General features: G+C 38.3%; 1 protein-coding gene across 1 annotated transcript in view; it reads right to left on the bottom strand.

Annotated features, from left to right (window-relative positions):
• TRPC4 (transient receptor potential cation channel subfamily C member 4) overlaps positions 1–25,770 on the bottom strand; it is a 145,327-nt gene that overhangs the window by 22,159 nt on the left and 97,398 nt on the right. Inside the window, exons 4-5 of the mRNA XM_052650195.1 lie at positions 10,777–10,916; positions 337–650 (exon numbers count right to left, since the gene is read on the bottom strand). Of these exons, the coding sequence (XP_052506155.1) occupies positions 337–650; positions 10,777–10,916 (454 nt within the window). The remainder of the gene's footprint in view (positions 1–336; positions 651–10,776; positions 10,917–25,770) is intronic.

Genomic DNA, 25,770 nt, shown 5'->3' with positions numbered 1-25,770 from the left:
TTTTTTTTTTGGTGGTGCCACACGACATGTGATATTTTAGTTCTCTGTCCAGGGATCGAAGCCATGGCCCCTGCTATGGAAGTATGAGCCCTAACCACTGAACCACCAGGGAATTTTGCTCTGTTCCACCTTATAAAACAGTATACATAGCTATCTTTTATATGAGCTCATTTAAAAGAAAAGACCATTTTACTAAAACTTAGATGTAGTAGATATCTCTGTTTTCCCCACTGAGCACAGTGTTTCTTTGCAACCACTTGTCATGGTTCAATTTCAAAATGTAAATACCCTTTAAATTCTACCGACATTTCCAAGGGAAGAGTCCATGAGACTTACGTTGAAAAGGCGTTATTCTGCTTTTCACATCGTATGCCTTTGCAGCTTAACCCTTTTGTTTCTTCATAATAGAAGTACAACTGGTTTAGGCCATTGGCAAATGCTAGCAGCACAAGGCAGTAGATGAACAGAAACTTCAAGATGTCCAGGAGCATTCTTCCCAGAGATATTTGCAGAGGTCCCAGGTGAGAATTTGCAGTGAACAGTGAGATCAGACGCAGGGAACTGAATATATTTGCAATAGCAAACAAAGCTTCAGCCACCAGCGTGGGGTGCCACATGTCCCAAGATTCACGTGGATTAAGAGCACTGTACTGGAGAAAAGAGAGAAACAAGGAGAAAATAAAATATGAAACAAACACATACATACAAATCTGTCAAGCCCAGGCCAGGATGATTTTTTTCAGGTAGCTTCAGCACTATGACCTATTGGCAGGAAGCTGATGTATTCCATGAAGGTGGCAGCACTTCTAATCTACACAAAAATAAGAAACTTACTAAAGGAACTTATAAAGGGTGAGCTTTAATCAAAGCGACCTTCCTAGTCTGTCCTTGTCATTTGCAGTCTTTGCTAATCTGTGAATTACATCTGTCCTTGATCTTTGCAATAGAACTATTAAAAAAAGAAAAGGAAAATGTTATATAGGAAAAAAACACAACAGTTTGATTTTATATTGGGAAAAATAGAGATATCATAATAAAAAAGAAAACTACCTTATAAAGGAAAACTGCTACACTTTGAACAAAATCAATGACTTCACTTACCATATTTGACACATTTGTCTATTCTAGAGGCATCCATGTTGGACTCAAATGACCTATAAATGAGTGGAAGTAGCGGCCGTGGACGTAGTAATGATGAATGTGAGCATCACCATTAATATTTTGTATCTGTTATAGCCTAAATGTACATAAAACCTAAGTTGGAAATCACTCAGGCAGTCAATGGATTGCTGCTTTTAATATTTCACGTGTAGAAAGTGTGATATTTGTCTGAACATTCCCTAATGAGATAAAACATTTGATTTGAGAAAAATATTTGCTACATTAAACTTTGACCAGCAATTATTTTTAATGTATGATTAAAATGTCAGCTTTGAAAAATTTTGATATCAGGCTATAGAAAGAGTGCATTGAAATTTATCCCTTGTAATCTTAAAGTAGATTTGTATTCTTATCAAGAAAAGGTCAAATACATGTTGAAATGCTACATTATGAACATCTATTGTTTTACCTTTATAAGAACTGAACAATAAGTTACATTCTCTTTTTCATATACATCACTAAAAATCTCTAGACAACTGCATTTTTTTCTCTAATGATCATGTAGGAAAAAAAAATTACTACTCTATGAGTACCATCAAAATATTTCTATTCTTTTTATATGCATTTTATACCAAAGACCTTTACAAATGTTAATTAATTCTCTTGAAAGTAATAGATAGTATTTTTTTAAATCTCCTTGGGGAGAAAATACCGCAGAAGTTCTTGATTTTGTTCAACACTCAGATGCCTGCTTGAGTGACAATTTAAAACAATCAAGTTTGAACTAGAAGCAAATTATTTTCTATTTTTAAATCCTGATAACTCTTCTTAAGCATTTCCACACATGGCTTCAGCATTAAATAGCTAAAGACTGAGATACAGGAAAAAGAAAATAAGATTTTTGATTCATTGTAATGAGTATTAGAGTAACGGTTTGCAGTATCAAACCTCACCTAATTCTCTCCAGTTCCTTTCCGCCACCCTGTATTTTATACCACCTTTTCCTTCAAAGACTAAGATAACATTAACCCTCCTTTTCTCATTCTCTTGAAAGAAACACATATTTTAGTAGAGAGTATCTACCCTTCTGTTGATAGCTAATCATCTCTCTCTCTTTTAACTTATATGGCTGAGGACCATACCTCAAAATGTACAAAATACTAAACAATAAGCATTCTTAAAGATGTAACTGTTTTCTTGGAATTTCTCACCACATTTAACACTGCAGGTCCTAGGTGCTCAAGAGACGTTTTATCCCATCAAGTATTCATGCATGGAAAAATGAGGATGAAAGGAACAGATAATTATAATAAAAATGCTCTGACAGATGAACACTAACTGCTGTGGGAACAGAGAAGAGAAAGTGACACATTCTATCTGGCGCTGAGACTGGCAATGAATAGAGATTATATGTTGTTCAAGCTCGAAGGATCTTTGATGTTACTGAATCTAGTGGAGATGCCATTCCTTGTTCTAGGCATCATAGCCCTTTTAAGCTAGTAGGATGTAAAATCCATCATCTCATGGTCACTGACTCCAGCTCTGCTATTGACTTACTGTACTTTAGAACCCTTCTTAGCAAATTCTGTCAGCTGGGGCTTGCAAAATCATAAGAGGATGGTTTCCATTTTGCAAATGAGATGCTAGCTTCTGCCCCTATATAATTATCCAGGAGTGTTTCAGGGTCCAGCACTCCAGATAAATGATGAGAAACAATGCTATGTGAATATGTTCATGTTTATACCTGGTCGGGGCATCTTGAGAAAAATATTGCTGGTATTTGGGTTAAAGGAGGGCTTCCCTGGTGGCTCAGAAGGTAAAGAATCCTCCTGCAATGCGGGAGACCTGGATTCGATCCCTGCGTTGGGAAGATTCCCCTGGAGGATGGCGTGGCAACCCACTCCAGTGTTCTTGCCTGGAGAATCCCCTGTGGACAGAGGAGGCTGATAGTCTGCAGTCCATGAGGTTGCAAAGAGTTGGACACGATTCAACGACTAAGCACAGGGTTAAAGGATGTTTGAATGAAGACTTGGGAATTAAAGAGAGAGACTTCCTGAGAGACTGAGAAATATCTCCCCTGGAACCATCTGCTTACAGTTTAAGGATAATAATCCAGGGGGACCTTTGCCTCCCCAGAGAGAACTTGTTCACTTTACAAGGTTAAGGTCTTTCTCTTTCCGTCTCCAGGGGGAATATGGGCAGCAGGCACAGCTGTACTACATAAGCTCTGAGACACATTATTCCCCCATTGCTGTCCTGTGATACAAACTCATGTATGTGGAGGACACATCTGGCTTCTCTTCTGTTGCCCTGTGTGAGCTTGGAGCATGGGGGACCAATGTGGACTGTTCTATAAGTAAAGAATTTATCTGTTCTCTGACCCAGAAACCTTGTTTCCTGTTAGCAATAAACTGAGATATAAAATTTTAGGATTTCTCTCTTGATTTCATTTTTTAAACTTTACTCTTTAATTTTTCTTCTGCCATTCACATCTATGTACATTTCACTTTGGTTTTAAAGAAGGGCATTATTTTATGAAGCAATTTTAAAATTTCTTTCAAACCAAGCTATTCTGTGGCTCTGTATAGAAAAGTGGTTAAACATATTTTCCATACCTACTATTAGGAATGAAAAGATTAACTTGAATTTTAAAGTTTCCTTTGGCTTTATTTTCTAAAAATTATTCACAAGGTCTATACTCATGTTTCATCTTTGTATGTTTGCCTCCAGCCAGAGTGATGGCTCTCGTCAATCTTCTTAGCAGGCTCTGCTTCTTCACTTGCACCTTAAATATCGAGTTCACTTCTCAGACCCCTTCTCTTCTTATTCTTTCTACTCTCCCTGGAAATTTCCTGTGATTTCAGTTGTCACTTATATGCTAATAACTCCCAATTCCTCATCTCCAGCCCAGAAGTTGCACTTACATTCATATTTTATATTCTCTTGCCTCTTGACATTTTCTCTTAAATATCTCATGGGTGTCTCAAACTCACAGGTCAGAATTGAAACTCATCCTCTTTTCATCCTCAAACACCTTCACAACTCATGCTTTTTCATCTTGGTGGATGGCAGCAAATTACCTAAGGCAGCATTTGAGGTTGATCCTAGAGTCCTTCCTAGCAACTCCCGGCCTTTGAAACCAAAGTCTTATATATGTCCTTACTCCTCTACATTGGTATCCTCACTGTTAAAAAAGTTTCCTACAAAAGTAACTTTTGTAGGAAATTTACTTCTGTAGGAAATCTATTCCCTACAGAAATGATTATAATAGCCTTCTAACTCTTGTCTCTGCCTTGAATCTTGTCCCTACAATCATTTATTTCCTCCAGATCATCTTTTAAAAGGACCAATCAGGCAATCTGGCCTAATGTTCTTGAATGACGCCAATGTCCTCATGATGAAATTCCATTTCCCAACATGTCACGTGAAGCCTCTGGAATCTGAGACTTGACTTCCTTTTGAGATTGACTTTCCATTTGTACCCAATTAGGTGCTTACTGCTCTGGCTCAAACCTTCAGTTCTGGCCATTCTCCAAACTACCCTCACATTCTCACCAAAATGCCTTTCTATGAATCCTGGACCCTTTGTCTAAAAAAATGGGTTTAAATTCTAATTATTTTGATTCTTTGGCTACGAATCACTTATCAAATATGTGTTGAGTGCAAACTCTGTGTCAGGCAATATCTTCAGGGTTCACAGTGGTAATCAAACAAGCTATAACTCATGCCATGCAGGCTTACAATACAGTGAAGAAGACAGTGCTTGTCTTTCCTTTGAGAAGGTCTCTTGTACTACAGATGAGTGGACACTAGGGTCCTGCTGACCAGAGCTGGCAATTCCATGTTAGAGAGAAATCAAGAGATATGTACACACCTTTAGCTCTTTGAGGACCGGAAATTCCTGCTTTCCTTTTTCTCTCATGGATTTGCTTATAAATTATAAACCTACCATAGTTTGACTTTGCCTTAAGCCTCAATTTGTATTTAGATTCTTTGTAAGGAACTTGCTCCTATGCAGACCCAGAAAACAGAATATTTACCTTTGAGTTCCTTGTCAGATTTCCATTTCGGGAGCTTTGTCTAATGTGTTTTTGGTACTGGACATCTAATAGAGTGTTTTATATGTGACAGAAGTTCAAAAAGCATTTTCGGGTGGAGAATCGTAGACATATTCTAAAGTATGATTGTTAGAAAAGATGGATCATTTGTAGAAATGTGAGCATCTTAATATAGCTGGGTTGCAGAGGCTTTGGGAGTAGTGATAAGAGAAAGCTGAAGCCAGATCATGAACACCTTAGCAGAAGTGTTAGGAGAGGAAGACGGATTGCATCATAATAGTGGGTCCTAAGTTCCTTGACTATAGGAAAAGTTCATCTTTATATTCTCTAGAGCCTGATGCATACTCATAAAAGTCAAGTATTCAAAATGAATAATAATTAAGTTGAGGCAAAGTGAAAACATTTGTCCTACAAAATTAAACAGAAAATGTATGCTGGTTTTAGTGCTTGATTTATAAGGTGAAAACATTTCCCCTCCTACAAATTGGTTAGATAATTAAGAAGTGGAAGACAATAGGAAAGCGTATGATTTTCTCCTGTGGTAGATAATACTATACAACTCATATTTAAATATCTACAGCTCTCTGTCATAAAACTAAAGAATATTTAGAAAAATTCATGATTTGGAGAATTCATTACAGTTGTAACATTTGTGAAATGGAAACATTAGCCTTCTTTTTAGCTGAAAAGAAGAGGGACAAATGAGGTAAATACTATTTAGAAGAATGGTGCTATGAAAAATTCCAGCAAGATCATTGAAAGAAATGTTCTTATTCCTAATTATTTTGATTTCTGAAAATATTATTTACACAGTGGATGAGGCATAGGATTGCAATCATTTCTGCAAAATGACAGAAGATAGACATAACAGACAAGTTATACATAGCAAAAGGGACTAGGTGATATTTAGGAGAAAATGATTCCTAATGAAGATAAACTAACATTTTCCAAGGGTGTCCAGGCATCAACAAGCTCTAGATTGACTTAACATTTTATACATGGTGAGAACAAGAAATGATTGACAAACCTTCTCCTTCAAAAATTAAAAGCAAATTTTAAAAAGCTACAATCCCTAAGCTGTGAAATGCTAATGAATCAAGGCATTTAAGGCAGAACCACAAAGCCTTGTGGGGAAGGAGAATCCTAAAGTCACGTTAATTTCAGTGTTCTCTTTGTATAATCTAATGCTGTTTCATTTTAATCAAAATAAAAAACAACTGAGTGCTTATATTAAACTCAGTTATATGGCATTAAATGTGTTTATTAATGAGATCCTCTCGAAACATTGTCTGGAATTTGATTATTCCTGTCATCTTACAGAGAAGAATGGTGGGTGAGGCATAGGTTCAGTTCAGTTCAGTTCAGCCGCTCAGTCATGTCCGACTCTTTGTGACCCCATGAATTACAGGGCGCCAGGCCTCCCTGTCCATCACCAACTCCTGGAGTTCACTCAAACTAATGTCCTTCGAGTCGGTGATGCCATCCAACCATCTCATTCTCTGTCGTCCCCTTCTCCTCCTGCCCCCAGTCCTTCCCAGCATCAGAGTCTTTTCCAATGAGTCAACTCTTCACATGAGGTGGCCAAAGTATTGGCGTTTCAGCTTCAGCATCAGTCCTTCCAAAGAACATCCAGGACTGATCTCTTTTAGAATGGACTGGTTGGATCTCCTTGCAGTCCAAGGGACTCATGAGTCTTCTCCAACAGCACAGTTCAAAAGCATCAATTCTTTGGTGCTCAGCTTTCTTCACAGTCCAACTCTCACATCCATACATGACCACTGGAAATACCATAGCCTTGGCTAGACGGACCTTAGTCAGCAAAGTAATGTCTCTGCTTTTTAATATGCTATCTAGGTTGGTCATAAACTTGTCCCAAATCACACTGGTAGAAAGTGGTACAGGCAGTAGTCATACCAAGTACGAATCAGAGCCCAGATCACAGCTTTGGCGAAAAGGACCCTTTTGTATGTTAAAAAAAAATCACCAGAAGGATAAATTGCAAAACAATGAACCAAATAAGAATGGCCCTTCTGCTAGACCATGAGGTTCTCTCCCTACAGACCAGTTACAGAAGGATCTCCCTCTTGAAGGACTGATAGTTCATTTGTTCTGGATCCATCACTTGACCCAGATGACCAAGGGTTAGATTTTTGCTACCATTTATGCACCCATATCAGAAGACAGAACCTGGGCAATTCCACGTTATAACCCCTTGGTCATCTTGCCTGCACCATCAGAAGTGAACTATTTACTGGGGAGCAGCGTCAAGACCATCCTGGGATCCCACCTATGATCCTAGCCTTCATAATAACAAATCACGCGTCTTGTGGATCTTACCTCCTAATTTTTTTTTTTTTCCTGAAGCCAACCTTCTATTAACTTCTCCTGTGTCCACTGCTCTACTTCAGGTAATCATCATCATTTGACTCATTCCGTTTCAGCATCATTAATGGTTCCTCTTTATCTTAGGATTCAAACCATATAGGATGATCTAGAAAGTCCTTCCCATCCTCACCCTGCCCCAGTTCCCTGGACCATCCCTCTGAATTAGTGACCTCCTTTATACTCTCTTTGTGTCTCTTCTCCCACGGACATTTATGAATGTTCATGGACACAATACATGCTCACTCACTCTGTCCTCTAAATCATTTCAAGACACTGCCAGCCAAATTTAGTTCCTTTCATGATGCCACCAAGGCCCCTGTGGTAGACCTATCACACTGTAAGGTCTTCATGTGCATTTCTCTTTCCTTTCTGTGAACTGCTTGAAGGCAGGGGCTGTATCACCAGTGTCTTTGCATTCTCAACAAATAGATGGAAAGCCAGTTTCTTAATGTGACTCCATAAATTCTCATTGCTTGATTCACAAAATGACTGTTTGCCTCATTTATGGCAGTCTATTTTTGTGTAGAAATAACGCTTCTTTTCCTGAAATCATAAATTATGTTATTAAAAATCAGCATGAGAAAATGAATGATAGAACAAAAGATGATAAAGAAGGCTGAGTCGCCAAATCAGCATGACATCACAGCCTCCCAAAGTCAGTGCTTTTTTGCTATTATCATCATTTAAAAGAGAATACAATTGAGGCCCACATGAAACATCTTGCCCCAAATCAGACAGTTTGCAAGTGGTAAAGGCAAGTGTGAATTCATACATGAAATTCTTTTTCAACTAAAATAAAGCAAATGACACAATAAAGACATTGCAAGAGGCAAGTCCAGTGGACTCAGGGTACATGAAGGAGGAGGAAACAGCAGTAGAAGAGAAAGGAGAGAACTAATCATGCACGGTTACCAGCATTTTAAATACATTGATCGACTCATGTTTTTCTCATAGTAATGGTGTAAGGCAGAAATTCCTTCTTTTATAGGTGAAGCACAGAGAGGTGAAAAAACAGGTCCAAGTTCACAGAACTAGTAAGTGATGGGAGAAAACTGAGCCCAGGAAACCCGGGCCTAAAGTGCAGCCATTTAAAAACTATCCAGGAAATCAGGTTTGGGGCACACAAATTAGTCATTCAGAAATAACTTCTCATCATTTATGTTTATAATCCTAGCTGAACTCCTATGACCAAAGTGCATAAGTAATCCATATATTTTCCAAAGAGTTCATCTGAGGTTATTTCTATGTACTTTTCCATCTTTTTTTCCTTTTCTTTTCTTTCTTCTTCATCACTTGGGATAAGCTGATTTTTTTTTTCTTTTAGCCATGTGAAGCATGCAGGATCTTAGTTTCCCTGTCAGAGATTGAACTCATGCCCCCTGCTTTGGAAGTGTGGAGTCTTGATCACTGGACCACCAGGGTAGTCCCTTGTTGAATTTTTAACATAAATTTTCCCATTTACAGTATAAGGAACAATGTTTATATTTTAGTATGAAAACAGATATTCCACATAAAGAATTTACCTCATTTTATGAAAATTCAAATCCAGTTATCTGAAACCACTGAGGCCCCAAATACACAGGTGTTCATTAATTTATATAATTGTATGTAGTATATACCAGAGTTCTTGTATATAAAATATATATATGTATTATAAGTGAATACCATATAAATGAGATCTATAAAATGTTTCTTAATATAAATATTATATGATAGAGGTTCCTTTTGGCGTCAAACCCATATTTCTTTGAGCTGCTAAATAGAATTTTTCAGCCTAGGGCTATTCATGATGTCTTCTTTAGACCATTTACTTCAAAATTAGCTGATGAATTTGCAATAAATGCAAATTTAGGCCCCTGCCTAATACTCCTGATCCATGGGAATTGAGAAAAGGGATCTGTTTTAGCAAGCTGTTCAGGTGATTCTTAGTACCTGAAAGTATGAGAAGAATTGATATGTAGAACTAGAATTTTATAACTGTACTTGGTCACAAAAAAACAGATATATTACTTTTTGGGAGAAAGATGTCCAAAACCACTTTATAGATATACTTAAGCATCATGACAGAGGAAAGAAGAATTGGGAAGATATGCACTTCAAAATGGATATCCATCTCCTACACAGATGCAAAACTTCCTTGGTTAACACAATATTTTCTGTCATCTTCAGAAAGTCCCAAGGTAATTCGTTCTTAATGCAGATAGAAAAAAATTATCAAATCATTTCCATTCTTAAAACATAGCTAGTTTTCCATGAAATTGGCAGAAAACATTTTTTTTCTGAATGTTTTGTTGAGTGCTGGAAACATTTTAATTGAACAATTCAGGAAATTACTTTGGGCAATTTCGACCCTGTTACAGCTGAATGTTTCAGGAGCTGACTTAGAACAAAACTAAATGAATGAGAGTTCACTTTTGTTTTAGCATTTCCTAGCTCAGATCATTAGATCGCATGAATTATTCATGTACAGTCCAATTAAACACTTTATGTTTTCCTAATTCACTCATCATTTTGACACACATTTTTTTAAAAGGAAGAGAAAAGGAAGGAGTGAATGGAAAGGCAGGAAGGAGGACACGATCATACTTTGGTTTAAAAAACATCCCCCAAAGTACAAAATAATCTCAGTTGTCACTGCAGAACAAAAACGTTTTATGTAAATTATGTGGTTTGGGATGAGATTGATGCTGTATGAAATGCGGGGGAGGAAGGGGTGTGTGAGATTTCAGCACTGTCATGTTGAATGGGGTGAGGAGAAAGAATTATATTCTGCTCCAATTATATCAAGCTATATTAGTTTAAACTGAAATGATAATTTCAATGCTTTAAGAGAGTAATATTTTGATCTGTCTGTGTAATTTTATCAGTTAGTTATAACTGATAAAAATAGATTCTCGTTGCAAAAGTTTGAACAGTGTTTGAGGTAGAATTTCATTAGAAATGGAAAAGATTAGAATTGAGAGCAGCTATTGTGAATCACTTTTAGGCATCATTCAATTTAGATACCAGAAAATTGGGTGACAATTTCTAAATGTCTATTAAAATTTGTTTTACAACTATAAGCTGTGCATTATCTATGTATTTTATTCCTATGTCTCAGGAAAGTCGTGAGATGATGAATTTCACATACAGGTAATGCCCTAGGCAGCATTGTTAATAAAAGTAATAACAATGGAATATTATCAATACTTAACATAACTTTTGCTTTACCAATAACGTAAATTATAGTTACCTTTACAAATGCAACGATTTTCAAGGAGATTGTTGCTAGGTATAAGGAGTTCATCACAAAATCCATTAAATTCCACCAATCATGGATGTAATCTTGAAGTCCACCATCCCACATTTGTTTAATCTCTCCCCATATAAAACCTGCAGTTATAGAAAGATTCATGTAAGAGTGGTTTTCCAATCAAATCATTATAAACAGAGATACATAATTAGGAATTAGAGAATCTTGGAACTTCAGGAGACTGTATAATCACTCTAATACAACACCTATTTTTATAGGTAATAATAATCGAGTCCCAGTCAGATTATAAAACTTTCAGGATTCTTAGCTAATTTGTAGAGAATTCTCTTGAGGCAGCTTCACTTTCTTTTTATTCATTTGATAAATTCAGAAAGTTGTGAAAATTTGAATCAAACTGGGATTGCTCTTTACCTCTATATCTTTCTCATGGAAAATATAACAGTCATTTGTAAACAGATACTTAAAGACATTTTTCCTCCCAAGCCAAAATGACTCAAAGATTTATGAAAAAACTGGTGAATGTATGTGTGCTCGGCCGGTCTGCCTCTTTGCAGTCCTGTGGATTGCCACCAGACTCTTCTGTTCATAGGATTTCACAAGGAAACTCCGGGGAGACTCTCAAACCCAGGGGCTGAACTTGCATCTCTTATATCTACTGAACATAACTGGCTTAATACCATTGACCAGGGTACTTTGTTGTGCTTTTGTAAGCAGTTAGCACCTGCAGAGATCTGATTTCAATTCTGTTCAAAAAGGGATTATAACATTCATACTTCTAACAATAGCTCTAAAGCTATATCCAGAGAAAATAAAAATCCCTTTCTTTTGATTATGGTCATGTTTTTAATAGGAAATATTTTATTTTCAAATATTATAAATTACTTATATCACTGTATATCTTTATTCTATTTCCAGAATATTATTAAAATTTTATAAATCTATTTTTAGAGCCTAATAATGAGAAGGGAAAATATGAAGATATCTAGAATCAGGAAATATGAAAAGGATAAATATGATTTTAAAACTACATTAAAACAAGAAAACAGCTAGACTCTTTTATGATAATGATAGTTTGATACAAATGTGGGTAGCACAGAGTTTTATATCTGTCCTACACTAAAAGTAAGAAAGTCATATAAATATAGAATCATATTTTTTCATGAATCTGTCAGAGAGGTGAGAAACCAGGGAGCCTATATTTCAAAGAAAACAGTTGCTGCAAAGAGAGTGACAAGGAGAGCATTAGCTTCCCTGGGTCAGGTGGCAGGGTGAGAGACACTGGCAGCATATCCACACAAGAGATTAAGACAAGTTCAGAAAACCTTCTTAAACAAATTTCTAAAAGCTGAGCATGAGCTACTGAGAGAGGACAGAATCCCTGGGACACAGATACGAGGAGAGTGTCCACTCAGTTGTAAGCTAATTTCCATAGATCCTGACACTGCTCAAGAACCTGGTTCTGGGAGGAAGCACAAAGCTTTATCTAGGCTCCTGCACCCCAAGAAGCAGAACACATCGGTCCTCTGGGAGAAGCAGGAAATAGAACTGGGACTAAGATTTATACCAATATCCTTAGATGCTTCCTACCAATGGGGGAAGGTTGGGACCACCATGACAAGGAAGGTTTGGATCATTGAGATGCTCCCTGATGCCCAGGCATAGGCTTACCTAAGTCTGACCCTAGATCTGGAAAACAGACAGGCTTTCTGCTTCACATCACCAGGGTGATAACCACCAGTAAGTAGCAGAAGCTGACAACCACTACACACACACAGAAGTCGCTCAGTTATGTCCAACTCTTTGCGACCCTATGGATTGTAGCCCACCAGGCTCCTCAGTCTATGGGATTTTCCAGGCATGAATATTGGAGTGGGTTGCCGTTTCCTTCTCCAGGGGATCTTCCTGACCCAGGGATCGAACCTGGGTCTCCCGCACTGTAGGCAGACACTTTACCGTCTGAGCTACCAGGGAAGTCCACCACTAGAGGATCACAAATACCTCGACATAATCTCCCTCAGAGGCACAGGTGCTGGAGGAAGACCAGAAGCTGGGGTGGAGCAGGAATTCTGAGAATAATTATCTCTCTCAACTGTTTTATCTGTTCAGGCTGCTATAACAAAGCACTCCAGACAAGCTGTCTTATAAACAACAGAAATTTACTTCTCATAGTTCTGGGGGCTACAATCTAAGGTCAGAGTGTCAGGGTTAGGCTCTGGTGAGAGTTCTGTTTCATGTCGTACACTTCTGACCTCTCTTTGTGTCCTCACTTGGCAGAAAGACAGTGAGCTAACTGGTCTTTTCTGCTAAGGGCACTAATCCCATTTGTGAGGACTCCACCCTCCTTTCCCAGGTGCTTCCCAAAGGCTCCACCTCCAAAAAACATCACATTGTGGGATAGGATTTCAATGTGTGAACTGAGGTTGTTGTTGTTTAGTTACTAAGTCATGTCTGACTCTTTTGTGACCCCATGGACTGTAGCCCACGAGGGTACTCTGTCCATGGGATTTCCCAGGCAGAATACCGCGGTGGGTTGCCGTTCATTCTCCAGGGGATCTTCCTGACCTAGGGATCATACCCAGGCCTCTTGTGTTAGCAGGCAGATTATTTACCACTGAGCCACCTGGGAAGCCCATGAATTGGAGAGAGGGGTACAAAGACTTGCAGTGGTGGCCTGAAACTGATGGCAGCAACAATGAAACACAAATCCAGCTCAGCTTCTGACTACCGCCTCAAATTCCTGCACTGATGTCCTAACAGAAGAGGCATATCCATTTTCAGGCATAAATGCTATACACTTCTGTCCAGCCACACACATGTACACACACATACAAGCACATGCACACTGTGATACAGCATACTCAACCTGTTCAAAAAAAGATAGAGAAAAAATATTAAAGGCATCAGGGAAAGGGATTTGGTGGAAATAAAGGACACATTGCATATAAAGGAAAAAATATAGGACTGATATCAAATGGATCGTCTGAAACCACACAGAATGACATCATTTAAGTGCTGAAAAGAAAAAGAAGTCAATCCAGAATTCTACACACAGCACAGATACCTCTAATAAATAAAGGAGAATGAAAAACTTGTTTCAGACAATCAGAAATTCAGACAGAGACCCATGCTCCAAGAAATGCTAAAGAGTTATTTTTTAAAGCATAACATAACTGATAGACATTTAGGCTTATAAAAAGAAATGAAGATCTCTACTCAGAAATTACTAAAATGAAAATCAATGTAAAAGATGATTTTCTTATTTTTAATTGCTCTAACAGATAATTGACTGCTCAAGGCAAAACAAAAATCGTAGCACTGTGCTGTGGTTTATGACATAGGTAAAACACATGACAATAGTGCAGAAGACAAGAAAGAGGAGTGAGAAACACAGAAGCACAAGGTTCTGATACTACATGTAAACCAAAATATTATTTGAAGTTAGTAAGTAAGTAAGTAAATAAAATCGCTCAGTCGTGTCCAACTCTTTGTGACCCCATGGACTGTAGCCTACCAGGCATCTCCGTCCATGGGATTCTCCAGGCAAGAATACTGGAGTGGGTTACAATTTCCTTCTCCAGGGGATCTTCCCAACCCAGGGATCAAACCCGGGTCTCCCACATTGGAGGCAGATGCTTTAACCTCTGAGCCACCAGGGAGGATTTGAAGTTAGACTGTAACAAATTAAATTTTATGTTGTAAATCCTACTGCATTCTCTCAAAATATGTTTAAATGCATAAATGCAGAGTCAAAAATATAAATAAATATGGTGTTATAAAATGCAATCCAAGGACAGGCAGAAAAAAAAAGGAAAAGTACAACAGATGGGGCAAATAGGAAAAACAATGGGGTAGATTTAAAATCTACCAATATTAAACACTGCATTGAATGAAAGATAAAGTCTAAACATGCTTTTAAAAGAGATGGATGAATAGGATAAAAGTGCAAAACATAACTGCATGACAATCCTTCAATAGGCCAAACAGAAATGAATAACAATGATACCATGGAATGCTAATCAAGAAAGCTTAAATGGCTATATTAACGTAAGACTAGATATATTTCAGAAGAAGTATTACTATGTATTACAGGAATAAAACATAAGGATAAAAAGGTCAAATCTCTGAGAGGATAGATCAGTCCTAAATATAAATGCAGCTGACAAAATAACCTGATAATGCAAGATGCCATAGAACTTAAATATAAATAGAGAAAGGTGGAATTATAGTTAACTATTCCTCTCTAAAAGCACACGAACCAGTAGGAAGAAGTTTAGTAAGAATATAGAAGTTCCAGAAAGCTGGTACTGATGAACCTATTTGCAAGGCAGGAATAGAGATGCGGAGGTAGAGAATGGATTTGTGGACACAGCAGTGGGGAGAGAAAGGTGGGATGAATTGGGAGAGTAGCATAGACATATAAACACATTTACCATGTGTAAAACAGATAGCTAGTGGGAAGCTGCTGTATAGCACAGCGGAGTTGAGCTGAGTGCTCTGTGCTGACCTAGAGGTTGGGAAGGGGGTGAGGCTTACAAAGGAAGGGAAATATGTATACATGTGACTGATTCATGTTGTTGTACAGCAGAAACTAATACAACATCGCAAAACTATTATATCCAGTTAAAAAATAAATTAAAGAAAGAATATAGAAATTCTGAACAACACTGCTGTTGCTGCTGCTGCTGCTAAATCGCTTCAGTCGTGTCTGACTCTGTGCGACCCCATAGACGGCAGCCCAACAGGCTCCCCCGTCCCTGGGATTCTCTAGACAAGAACACTGGAGTGGGTTGCCATTTCCTTCTCCACTGAACAACACTATCAACAGTCTAATAGCAGAAGTCACATTTTTTTTTCCAAGTGCACACGGAACATTCACCAAGACAGACGATATAACTTCAACATATTTATACATTTGCAATGTTTAAATATTTACTGTTTAAACGAGATGGACGAATAAGACAAAAGTGCAAAAAACAGCTGCATGACAATCCTTTGACAGGCCATAGTAAAGAACAAATCAATAATAAATTGTATCTTGAATCCAAATATTTTGCAGCTAAATAATATGCTTCTGATAACTTTTGTTCAAAGGGAAATTTACAGAATGATTAGAAAATATTTTTAAATGATTACAAATGAAAATACAACTAAAAATTCTGTGATGCAGTTAACACATACTTAGAGTAGAATGCTTAATTAGAGAACAGTAAAGGTCTCAAATCAATGATCTCAGCTTTAACTGTGACACTATGAAAAGAAGAGCAAATTAAACCCAAATCAGGCAGAAGGAAGAACATTAAAAAATAATAATAATAAGAGCAGAAATCAATACTTTAAAAAAAAAACGAGAAAAATCAATGAAAACAGAATCTAGTTCTTTGAAATGGTCCATAAAATTGAAAAAATTCAAGCTAGAATTGATCAAGAAAAAAGAGAGAAGAGATGATCAATATAAGAAATGAAAGATGGGAATGAATATAGATCTTACCAACTTTATAAGGATAACAAGTGAATAAAGGGAACAAATTGATACTCATAAATTTCACAACATAAATGAATTGGACATTTTCCCTCAAAGACAAAACCTACCTAACTCACAAAAGAGGACATACAGTAACCTGAGTTGTCCTATATTCATTAAAGAAAATGAATTCATAGTTAAAAACCTTCCAACAAAGAAAAATTCAGGTCTAGTTTTTCATGGTGATTCTACCAAATATTTGAGAAAGAAATAATGCCAGTGCTAATGAAATACAAAGTTACAGGGAAAAAGATGTTTAAAGTATGTATTATTCTGATAAAAAGTCAGACAAAAATATATACAAAGAAAACTATGCACTAGTAATCCTTATGAATATATACAAAATCCTCAACAAATATTAGTAAGTTAAATATAGTAACATATAAAACTGATAACAAGTCATGACCAATGCATTTTTCCTAAAAATGCAAAGTTGTTTCAATATTTAAGAATCAATCAATGTAATTTATCACATCAATAGATTTTTGGGGGAAAAAATATTTTCATTAGATGCAATAAATCTTTACAATAGGTACAGTAAATTCATTTGACCAAATTCAACATTCATTCATGACAAAAGGTTTCTGTAAAGTATGACTAGAAGGAAATTGTCTTGATTTGATAAAATACATCTATAACAATCTAAACTACCACCATACTTTGTAAAGGGTCAGAAAATAAATTATCTAGGCTTTGCAGTGGTTGGATAGCATTACTGACATGAACTTGGGCAACCTCCGGGAGTTAATGAAGGATGGGGAAGCCTGGTGTGCTGTTCATGGAGTCGCAAAGAGTCAGACAAAACTTAGCAACTGAGCAACAGCAACAATAAATGAATTCGTGTGGCTTTGTTATAATGAAGCTATTTATAAAAACTAGCAAAGGGCCAAATTTGGCTTGCTGGGCCATACTTTGTCCTATATGGTGATTGTGCTGGTACTATATGAGTGTATGTGTTTGTCAACATTTTATATATCTGTGCCCTTAGGGGAGAAAAAAAAAACTGAGATGAAGTAGTGGTACAATTTAATATTAAGGCAGCAAAAATTATGAGAGATTGATTAAAAATAAAGAAATTATGATATATTGCTGATAGATGTGTTTGTGAAAATTTTTACAATGAAACTTTGAAAGAAAAGTATATTAGACTTGATGCTCATAAATTATTTAGTGAAAAACTTGCAATATTTTAGTATTATTAATAAAGTTTTATTGTTAAATTTTGTCACATTTAGATTAAGAACCCAGATAAGAATTGATTTCAATTAATTACAGAGTGCATTTTAGAATCTGCTGTAAACCTTTGCTTTATTCTAGATTTGTTGTTTATATCTTCCTTTTGAGGTTTCTTTCATAAATAAATCTCTCTTGAGAACTAGATATGGTTGAGCATAACTGGGGAGGTGATAATGATCACATCCTCCTTCTGAGGAAAGGAATGTATCATATCTAAAAATGATGTGATGCACGTACTGATTTTAGAGCTTGTGGGAAACTTACAATTTATATTATCCAATGAGGAAATGAGGAAAAATGCTCAGTACCCATGGAAAAACTCTCCCTTCCCACATTCGTGGTGCTTTTTCCTACTAAACCCAAGTACAGTCTGAGAATCCAGCATGCAACTGCAAAGTACCTAAGAGAACCAAGACCCCAAAAGGCCATGTGACTAAAGCTACTTAATGGGAAAACTAGAACTGGACCTGTCTCCTTAGGCAGTGCTCATAGAGTTTTCACAATGGAGTTTCTTTGTTTTGCTTTGTTCAAAACTTTGCCAGTTCCCAGAGACGAGGCCATATAAGCATTGCAATCTTTGAACAAATACATTCAAGTTAACTTTCCTCAGAAGCGCAATGATATTAATAGGTGAGTGAAGCTCAGCTCAACTAGTGATCAGCTTTGTAATCTTAGCCAGAAACTCCATATCTCTAGATTTCAGTTATCTCACTTCTAAAAATGAAAGGTTTGGATTATCACAGAATTCTATGGACAGAATCCTACACGAAGTATAATTCTACCTTAATGGTATAAATAAGCCAGACTCTACTCTTCCTGTTTGAATGATCAAAATCCTATGAAAATCAGTCATCATAATAGACGCTTTGAGAGATGAAAAACTGTCCTGCACACACGTGCTTTGGTCTGCCCCAGAAAGCAAAAGTTGGATTTATGATATGAAAGATATAGAAAGGAATCTTCTTGCCTAATGTAAGGGGGGTTTTCTGGCAATCAGAATTGTGCCAAACACCTTTCAGGGTTAAGATTCCAACCAGTCATACTCCAGGGAAATTTAAGCAATGATCCTGACCTAGGCATAGAACCTGGGTCTCCCATATTGTGGGCGGATTCTTTACCATCCGAGCCACCAGGAAAGCCCCAAGAATACTGGAGAGGGTTGCCATTTCCTTCTCTACAGGATCTTCCAGACCCAGGGATTGAACCTAGGTCTCCTGTGCTGCAGGTGGATTCTTTACTAACTGAGCCAGCAGGGAAGCCCCCAGCAATCAGTTGTACTCCAGGGAATTTCTAGCAATAAGTGGAGACCTGTTTTGCTGGACCTCTAAAGGTCACTCCAGGTTTATGAATTTGTGATTCTGGTGTTTTCAAATTATGTATGTATTTAAAAATAAAATATATTAAAAGACCTGCAAACCAACAAAATGGTTTATATTTTATTTCCCTTTATAAATAAATCATATTTCTTATTTTGCTTCTACCCAACTGGAAAGCCAAATGGGATTATTAACAGTTACCAAAATAGATAATTTCAAATACTTTATGGATAATTATGTAAAAGAGTAAAGACACCAGGACTCACTGCTAACTAATCAGCAGTAAGTCTTGGTGAGGACAGAAGGAGGACCACCAGGAAGGAGTGTTGAAGCAGCAGTTAGCAGCTCAATAGAAAGCACCATTTTAACCTGGAGCTCCATAATATCAAGCAGACTCTGTTCTTATTAGCTGGATTCAAGAGCAAGACACTTTAATTGAAAGTTTGAACTAGATGACCTCGAAGATTTCCTAAGAAGACTCAAAACAAAAACTCACAATTCAGATATATTACAGTTCCTCAAAGTTCAGAGGATAGACATTAAATATCTAACTCTCTGAATCACACAAAAAATTATTGAACTACTGACTTTGAAAAGGCACAACTGTCTGGAAAAAAACAGAGATCCTGATGAAATTGAGGACTCAGCCCATCTTTTTTTTTTTAACCTGAGCTGTAAATAAGACTGTCAATTAGTGCTTCTTGACTAATGGCTTTGGGATCTTTTGTTTTCAAAGCACCAGATTCAAGAATCACTTAGCATAGCTGTTTAGATCACTTCCTCCATCACCACATACCTGTTTGAGGACTACCGGTTTCTATTTGTCACGAACACATTAGTGACACATCAAGTTTCTTCTATTCTGGCAACATTCACTGAAATTTCAGAAGAAACAAGCCTTGAGAAAAACTAGAGGGTGCTATTAACTGGCTGGAAAACACATCCAGATAGTCAACGATTCACGCTAACTAAAAGAGACTGCAGAGAACAAAGCTTGAGGGAGCGTCTGTCAGAAAATGTTTGTGCTGTTCCCACAATGGGAACATTTCAAAATTGTTCTCCGCTGTTTATAAACAGATGACATGATTTCTCAGCATGGTGGTGGAGGTCTAATTACAAGCATTGATGTAAGACTGTGGGGACCAACAACGGAAAGATCACAGTGCAAATGAGTCAGAGAACTTCCTTTTGAAAATATTTGTGGATGCCTGGAAGTTTTGACTATTTTTTTCTACCTTTCCCATAACAGTTTTCATCAAGGCTGAGTGTTCTCTTACATCCCATCACGTGAAGCTAGCTGTGGGGGATGAGATGCAGCAGGCGGCCCTCCAGCGCTGTAATTAACCAGCCTCGATTTCCTGTTAAAAAATGTGTAATTCTGCAAAACAGACGTCTTGCCTCTCCTTTCTCACTGTCAGTACTTACACAAAGAGGAAATAACCCCAAGCAAAAGAGCAAGTCACCTTTTCAGCTAGGACACTCCAAGGACTTGTTAAGGCAGCCCCAAAGCTAGCTGAAGGGTCTGACCTTGGAATTCTCTTGACGGAACACTGAATTCCAGGCTCTGACACCAAGTCAATGAATATAGAGAGAACAAAAAGACTTTATCTTCGCTGGAGGGTTTTCACCCTCCTCCATAAGTTGGGGGCCCAAGAAATAGTCTCCGGTCAAAATTCTGGTTTTGTTCAAAGAGAAATCTAAACGCAGTGATTTCATTTGGTAGACACTCATCTTATGCCAGACCCATAGAAGGCACTAGGCCTACCCAAATGGTGCAATGATAAAGAATCTGCCTGCCAATGCAGGAGATGTGGGTTTGATCTCTGCATCTGAAAGATTCTTGGGAATATGAAATGGCAACCTACTTTAGCATTCTTGCCTGGAGAATCCCATGGGCAGAGGAGCCTGGTGGGCTACAGTTCACGGGGTCACAAAAGAACTGGCCATGACTGAGCATGCACACAGCACAAGAGGTATGAGGACCATGTCTTCCAGCAGCCACCTGCCACTCCTGCCCACACCTGCACAAAGAGAACACTGGGAACAAGGGACCAGTGAGCCATAAACTCAGGGCACTCCAGCTGGGTGCCAGTTAGGAAAGCCAGAGGAAGAGATGGGAGTGGTCTCATCAGCACCACCCCCTTCCTCAGTCAAGTGCGGGACATTCCAAGACAACCCCTCATAAAGATGGGGGATTTCTAAAAGGAGAAGATGGCATCTTAATCCCTGCTGGGGCATCTTCCCAAACCCTTGGCTTGCTCATCTCTCGCTGGGTCTAGGACTTCAGGGAAAACAGACGAACAATAGGATTCATCAGTTGGGCAGCTGGCAGCAGCCTGACCTCCTACCAGGAGAGGGAGTGGGGTTTGGAATCTCCTGGGTAGCCGGCACTCACCGCAGGAAAAACCAGGCTTTCGCCATCTTGCTCTCCTGTCCTTGTTAGGGTCACAGGACTCCTAAAGGGGCCAATGGCTGGCTACGAGAGTTTACAGACTGGAAGATGTCAGGAAGAGCTGGATCTTGGAGAACCATGTATACAGGCCATCTGAGGAATGCTCATGGACCCATCAGGAGAGTCAGAGGGTCAAGGCCTGTCATACAGGCTACTCAGGATCAGCTAGAGATGCGGACAACCAACAAGGAAAGAGCTGTGACCAGGGTACCAGGGAGGCAAAGAAGACATTGAACAAACACTTTCTGCCATCCTTCTCACCTGCAGAAACCAAGGCATGGGGAGAATAGAAAAAGCCTAGGTCCCTCCTTCGATTCCAGTGTTGGGCTTGTAGGACAAGCAAAAGATCAGTGTTTTCAGGTCCTTTGAGCCCTGTGTTAAGCCTTTGTTGGGAAGAGGAGAACTTTAAACTGATGGTAAGATTCATGTTTTAAAGTGAACTGGGACTGCTTTTTAATAACTCAGAATTTCAGGAAATTGATGAATATTGCCTAGACATATGGTTAAGGGAGACAGAAAAGATATTTAATGTAGGGTGGGTGGGGAGAGTGGTTGAAAGAAATAAAACCATAGGTGTTTAGAATCTAATGAGTCTCAATTCCTCCCTAAAACTGAAATCTGACATTTTAAAGTCTAGACTCCTAGAATTGTGCCTTAATTTTTTTGTGTTTAAAGACCTCTGAAATTTCTGAATCAGTCAACAGAGGGGAGAATTCAAAATCTGAACTTTTCATAAAAATCCAAAGTCAGCATACTACACTTCAAAAAAATACTGATTTAAAAGGACAGTCAATAATTAAATATGCTTAGTTTGAAGGCATCTGAAAACGCTTAAATTAGTATAGTTTTGATATCATCAGTTCAATATTTAGATTAAAAAATCAGGAATATATAATTAAGGAAGTATATGTTTTGAAACTGTGCCAAAGAACAATAACATGTTAGTTTCAGATTAAGATGTAAAAAATGTAGAACTTTAGAATTCTAGCTTGTCTGTTTATGACACAAATGTAGTAACTTAAAAGTCAAGTAAAATGTTTCTGTCAATGCAGTATTAGACATTTTACAAGATTTCTGTTTAATTTAAAATTTTTCATGATGACTAAGGCATTAGATACTTATGTAGCTGGAAAAACAATAAATATTCCTCGTCACCTTTTCAATGAGTGACAGTAGTCACTTAATAAATATTTTCTAATGAGTGGTTACTGATTTTTTCACTATGAAAATGGCCACTTTTCACCTACAGTAAAGTTCTGACTATTTTAAAAACAATTATGTACAAAAGAAATCTATATCTTTACATTTCCTGAAAACTCCCTACACACACATACATACATACATACACCAATGAAAGACTTAAAAATAGATAACTAATGAGACCCTATTGCAAAGCACAGGAAGCTCTACTCAATGCTGTGTAGTAATCTAAATGGGAAGGAAATCCAAAACAGGGGGGGAGCTATATATACATATAGCTGATAGTTGATTCACATTGTGTATGGCAGGAAATAACACAACATTGTAAAGCAACTGAACTCCAACAAAAATTTTTAAAAAATTAAAGATATCCCTGGAAGCTAGGAAATTTAACTTCAGGACTTAGCAAGTGAACATGGAAACTAAAAAAGAAACAGCTCAAGGCCACAGCAAAGGACTATGTTCTTTCTTTCCAGAATAGATTGCTTCGGTCAGTGCTAGGGAACCACTTATAATGCACAGGTTTTAGAATAGTGGTGGGCTGTGGAGATGGAAATACAGGTAATGCTGATGCGATAGTGATACATTTGCTATATTAACAAGCATAACTTTCAATAGTGAATTATATCAAGTGTATATCTTAAACAGTGTGGCCTCTGTAGAAGATCAGAAACATGGTCCTCTCAGATTTGACCTGTGTAAAGACTCAAGTTAGCAAACAGAGGCAGAGAAAGTAGGGGAAAATGTGTATATTTGGAAACTTGAGTCCCTGGACTATTTTTGACTCTTTGAATTCTACTTCTGATACTCTAGTGGCTCAGGTGGTAAAGAATCCGCCTGCAATGTGGGAGACCTGGGTTTGATCCCTGGGTTGGGAAGATCCCATGGAGAAGGGAATGGCTACCCATTCCATTATTCTGGCTTGGAGAATTCCATGGACTGTATAGTCCACGGGGTCGCCAAGAGTCTGAGACAACTGAGAGACTTTCACTTTCACTTTCTCACACTCCAAGGGCAGAGGAGGATAAAGAGGATAAAGAAAGCTCTGGAGTTAGACTACCTAGAGTTAGGTGGCAAGAATACACAGAAGAACTGTACAAAAAAGATCTTCACGACCCGGATAATCACGATGGTGTGATCACTCATCTAGAGCCAGACATCCTGGAATGTGAAGTCAAGTGGGCCTTTAAGCATCACTACGAACAAAGCTAGTGGAGGTGACGGAATTCCAGTGGAGCTATTTCAAATCCTGAAAGATGATGCTGTGAAAGTGCTGCACTCAATATGCCAGCAAATTTGGAAAACTCAGCAGTGGCCACAGGACTGGAAAAGGTCCGTTTTCATTCCAATCCCAAAGAAAGGCAATGCCAAAGAATGCTCAAACTACCGAACAATTGCACTCATCTCACACGCTAGTAAAGTAACGCTCAAAATTCTCCAAGCTAGGCTTCAACAATATGTGAACCGTGAACTTCCTGATGTTCAAGCTAGTTTTCGAAAAGGCAGAGGAACCAGAGATCAAATTGCCAACATCCGCTGGATCATCAAAAAAGCAAGAGAGTTCCAGAAAAACATCTATTTCTGCTTTATTGACTATGCCAAAGCCTTTGACTATGTGGATCACAAGAAACTGTGGAAAATTCTGAGAGAGATGGGAGTATCAGACCACCTGACCTGCCTCTTGAGAAATCTGTATGCAGGTCAGGAAGCAACAGTTAGAACAGGACATGGAACAACAGACTGGTTCCAAATAGGAAAAGGAGTACGTCAAGGCTGTGTCTTGTCACCCTGCTTATTTAACTTCTATGCAGAGTACATCATGAGAAATGCTGGACTGGAAGAAGCACAAGCTGGAATCAAGATTGCTGGCAGAAATATCAATAACCTCAGATATGCAGATGACACCACTCTTAAGGCAGAAAGTGAAGAGGAACTAAAAAGCCTCTTGATGAGAGTGAAAAAGTTGGCTTAAAGCTCAACATTCAGAAAACGAAGATCATGGCATCCGGTCCCATCACTTCATGGGAAATAGATGGGGAAACAGTGGAAACAGTGTCAGACTTTATGTTTTTGGGTTCCAAAATCACTGCAGATGGTGACTTCAGCCATGAAATTAAAAGACACTTACTCCTTGGAGGAAAAGTTATGACCAACCTAGATAGCATACTCAAAAGCAGAGACATTACTTTGCCGACTAAGGTCCGTCTAGTCAAGGCTATGGTTTTTCCTGCAGTCATGTATGGATGTGAGAGTTGGACTGTGAAGAAGGCTGAGCGCCGAAGAATTGATGCTTTTGAACTGTGGTGTTGGAGAAGACTCTTTAGAGTCCCTTGGACTGCAAGGAGATCCAACCAGTCCATTCTGAAGGAGATCAGCCCAGGGATTACTTCAGAGGGAATGATGCTGAAGCTGAAACTCCAGTACTTTGGCCACCTCATGCGAAGAGTTGACTCATTGGAAAATTCTCTGATGATGGGAAGGATTGGGGGCAGGAGGAGAAGGGGACGACAGAGGATGAGATGGCTGGATGGCATCACTGACTCCATGGACGTGAGTCTGAGTGAACTCCGGGAGTTGGTGATGGACAGGGAGGCCTGGTGTGCTGCGATTCATGGGGTCGCAAAGAGTCGGACACGACTGAGTGACTGAACTGATGCTGCTCAGTGGCTTCAGTTGTGTCCGATTCTTTGCAAGCCCATGGACTGTAGCACACCAGGCTCCTCTGTCCATGGGATTCTCCAGACAAGAATACTGGAGTGAGTGGCCATGCCCTCCTCCAGGGGATCTTCCCAACCCAGGGATTGAAGCTGCGTCTCCTGCGGCTCCTCCATCAAAGGCAGATTCTTTACTACTAAGCCACAGGGGCAGCCCAGAGTTCGAATGTAGTATCTACCATAGGTCAGCTCCTTGATCCTGGGAAAGTGATCTAATATTTCTAAACCAATTTCCTCTCTGAGAAATGAGATACTCTTAAGAACATCATTCATAATTACTAAATGAAGTGGAGTGACTATGAAGTTCAAATGAGATCTTACATTTTAATCACTTAGCACAGTGCCTAATTTTTTGGTTTCTACTGTTATTACCACCATTACTACTATTACTATTATATTATCATTATTCTGAACTAATTGAAACCACTTACACCTTCCCTGTAGTCTTTTACTCTGACCCTCGTTCATTTCCAAGTACTCCTCTTTTTCCATCTTTTCCTTTCTTTCCTTGAACCATCAGAACCATGTTGTCAA

Source organism: Budorcas taxicolor, chromosome 12, assembly GCF_023091745.1.
Source record: "Budorcas taxicolor isolate Tak-1 chromosome 12, Takin1.1, whole genome shotgun sequence".
NCBI classification, from domain to species: Eukaryota; Metazoa; Chordata; class Mammalia; order Artiodactyla; family Bovidae; genus Budorcas; species Budorcas taxicolor.
This window is presented reverse-complemented; position numbering and strand designations above follow the sequence as displayed.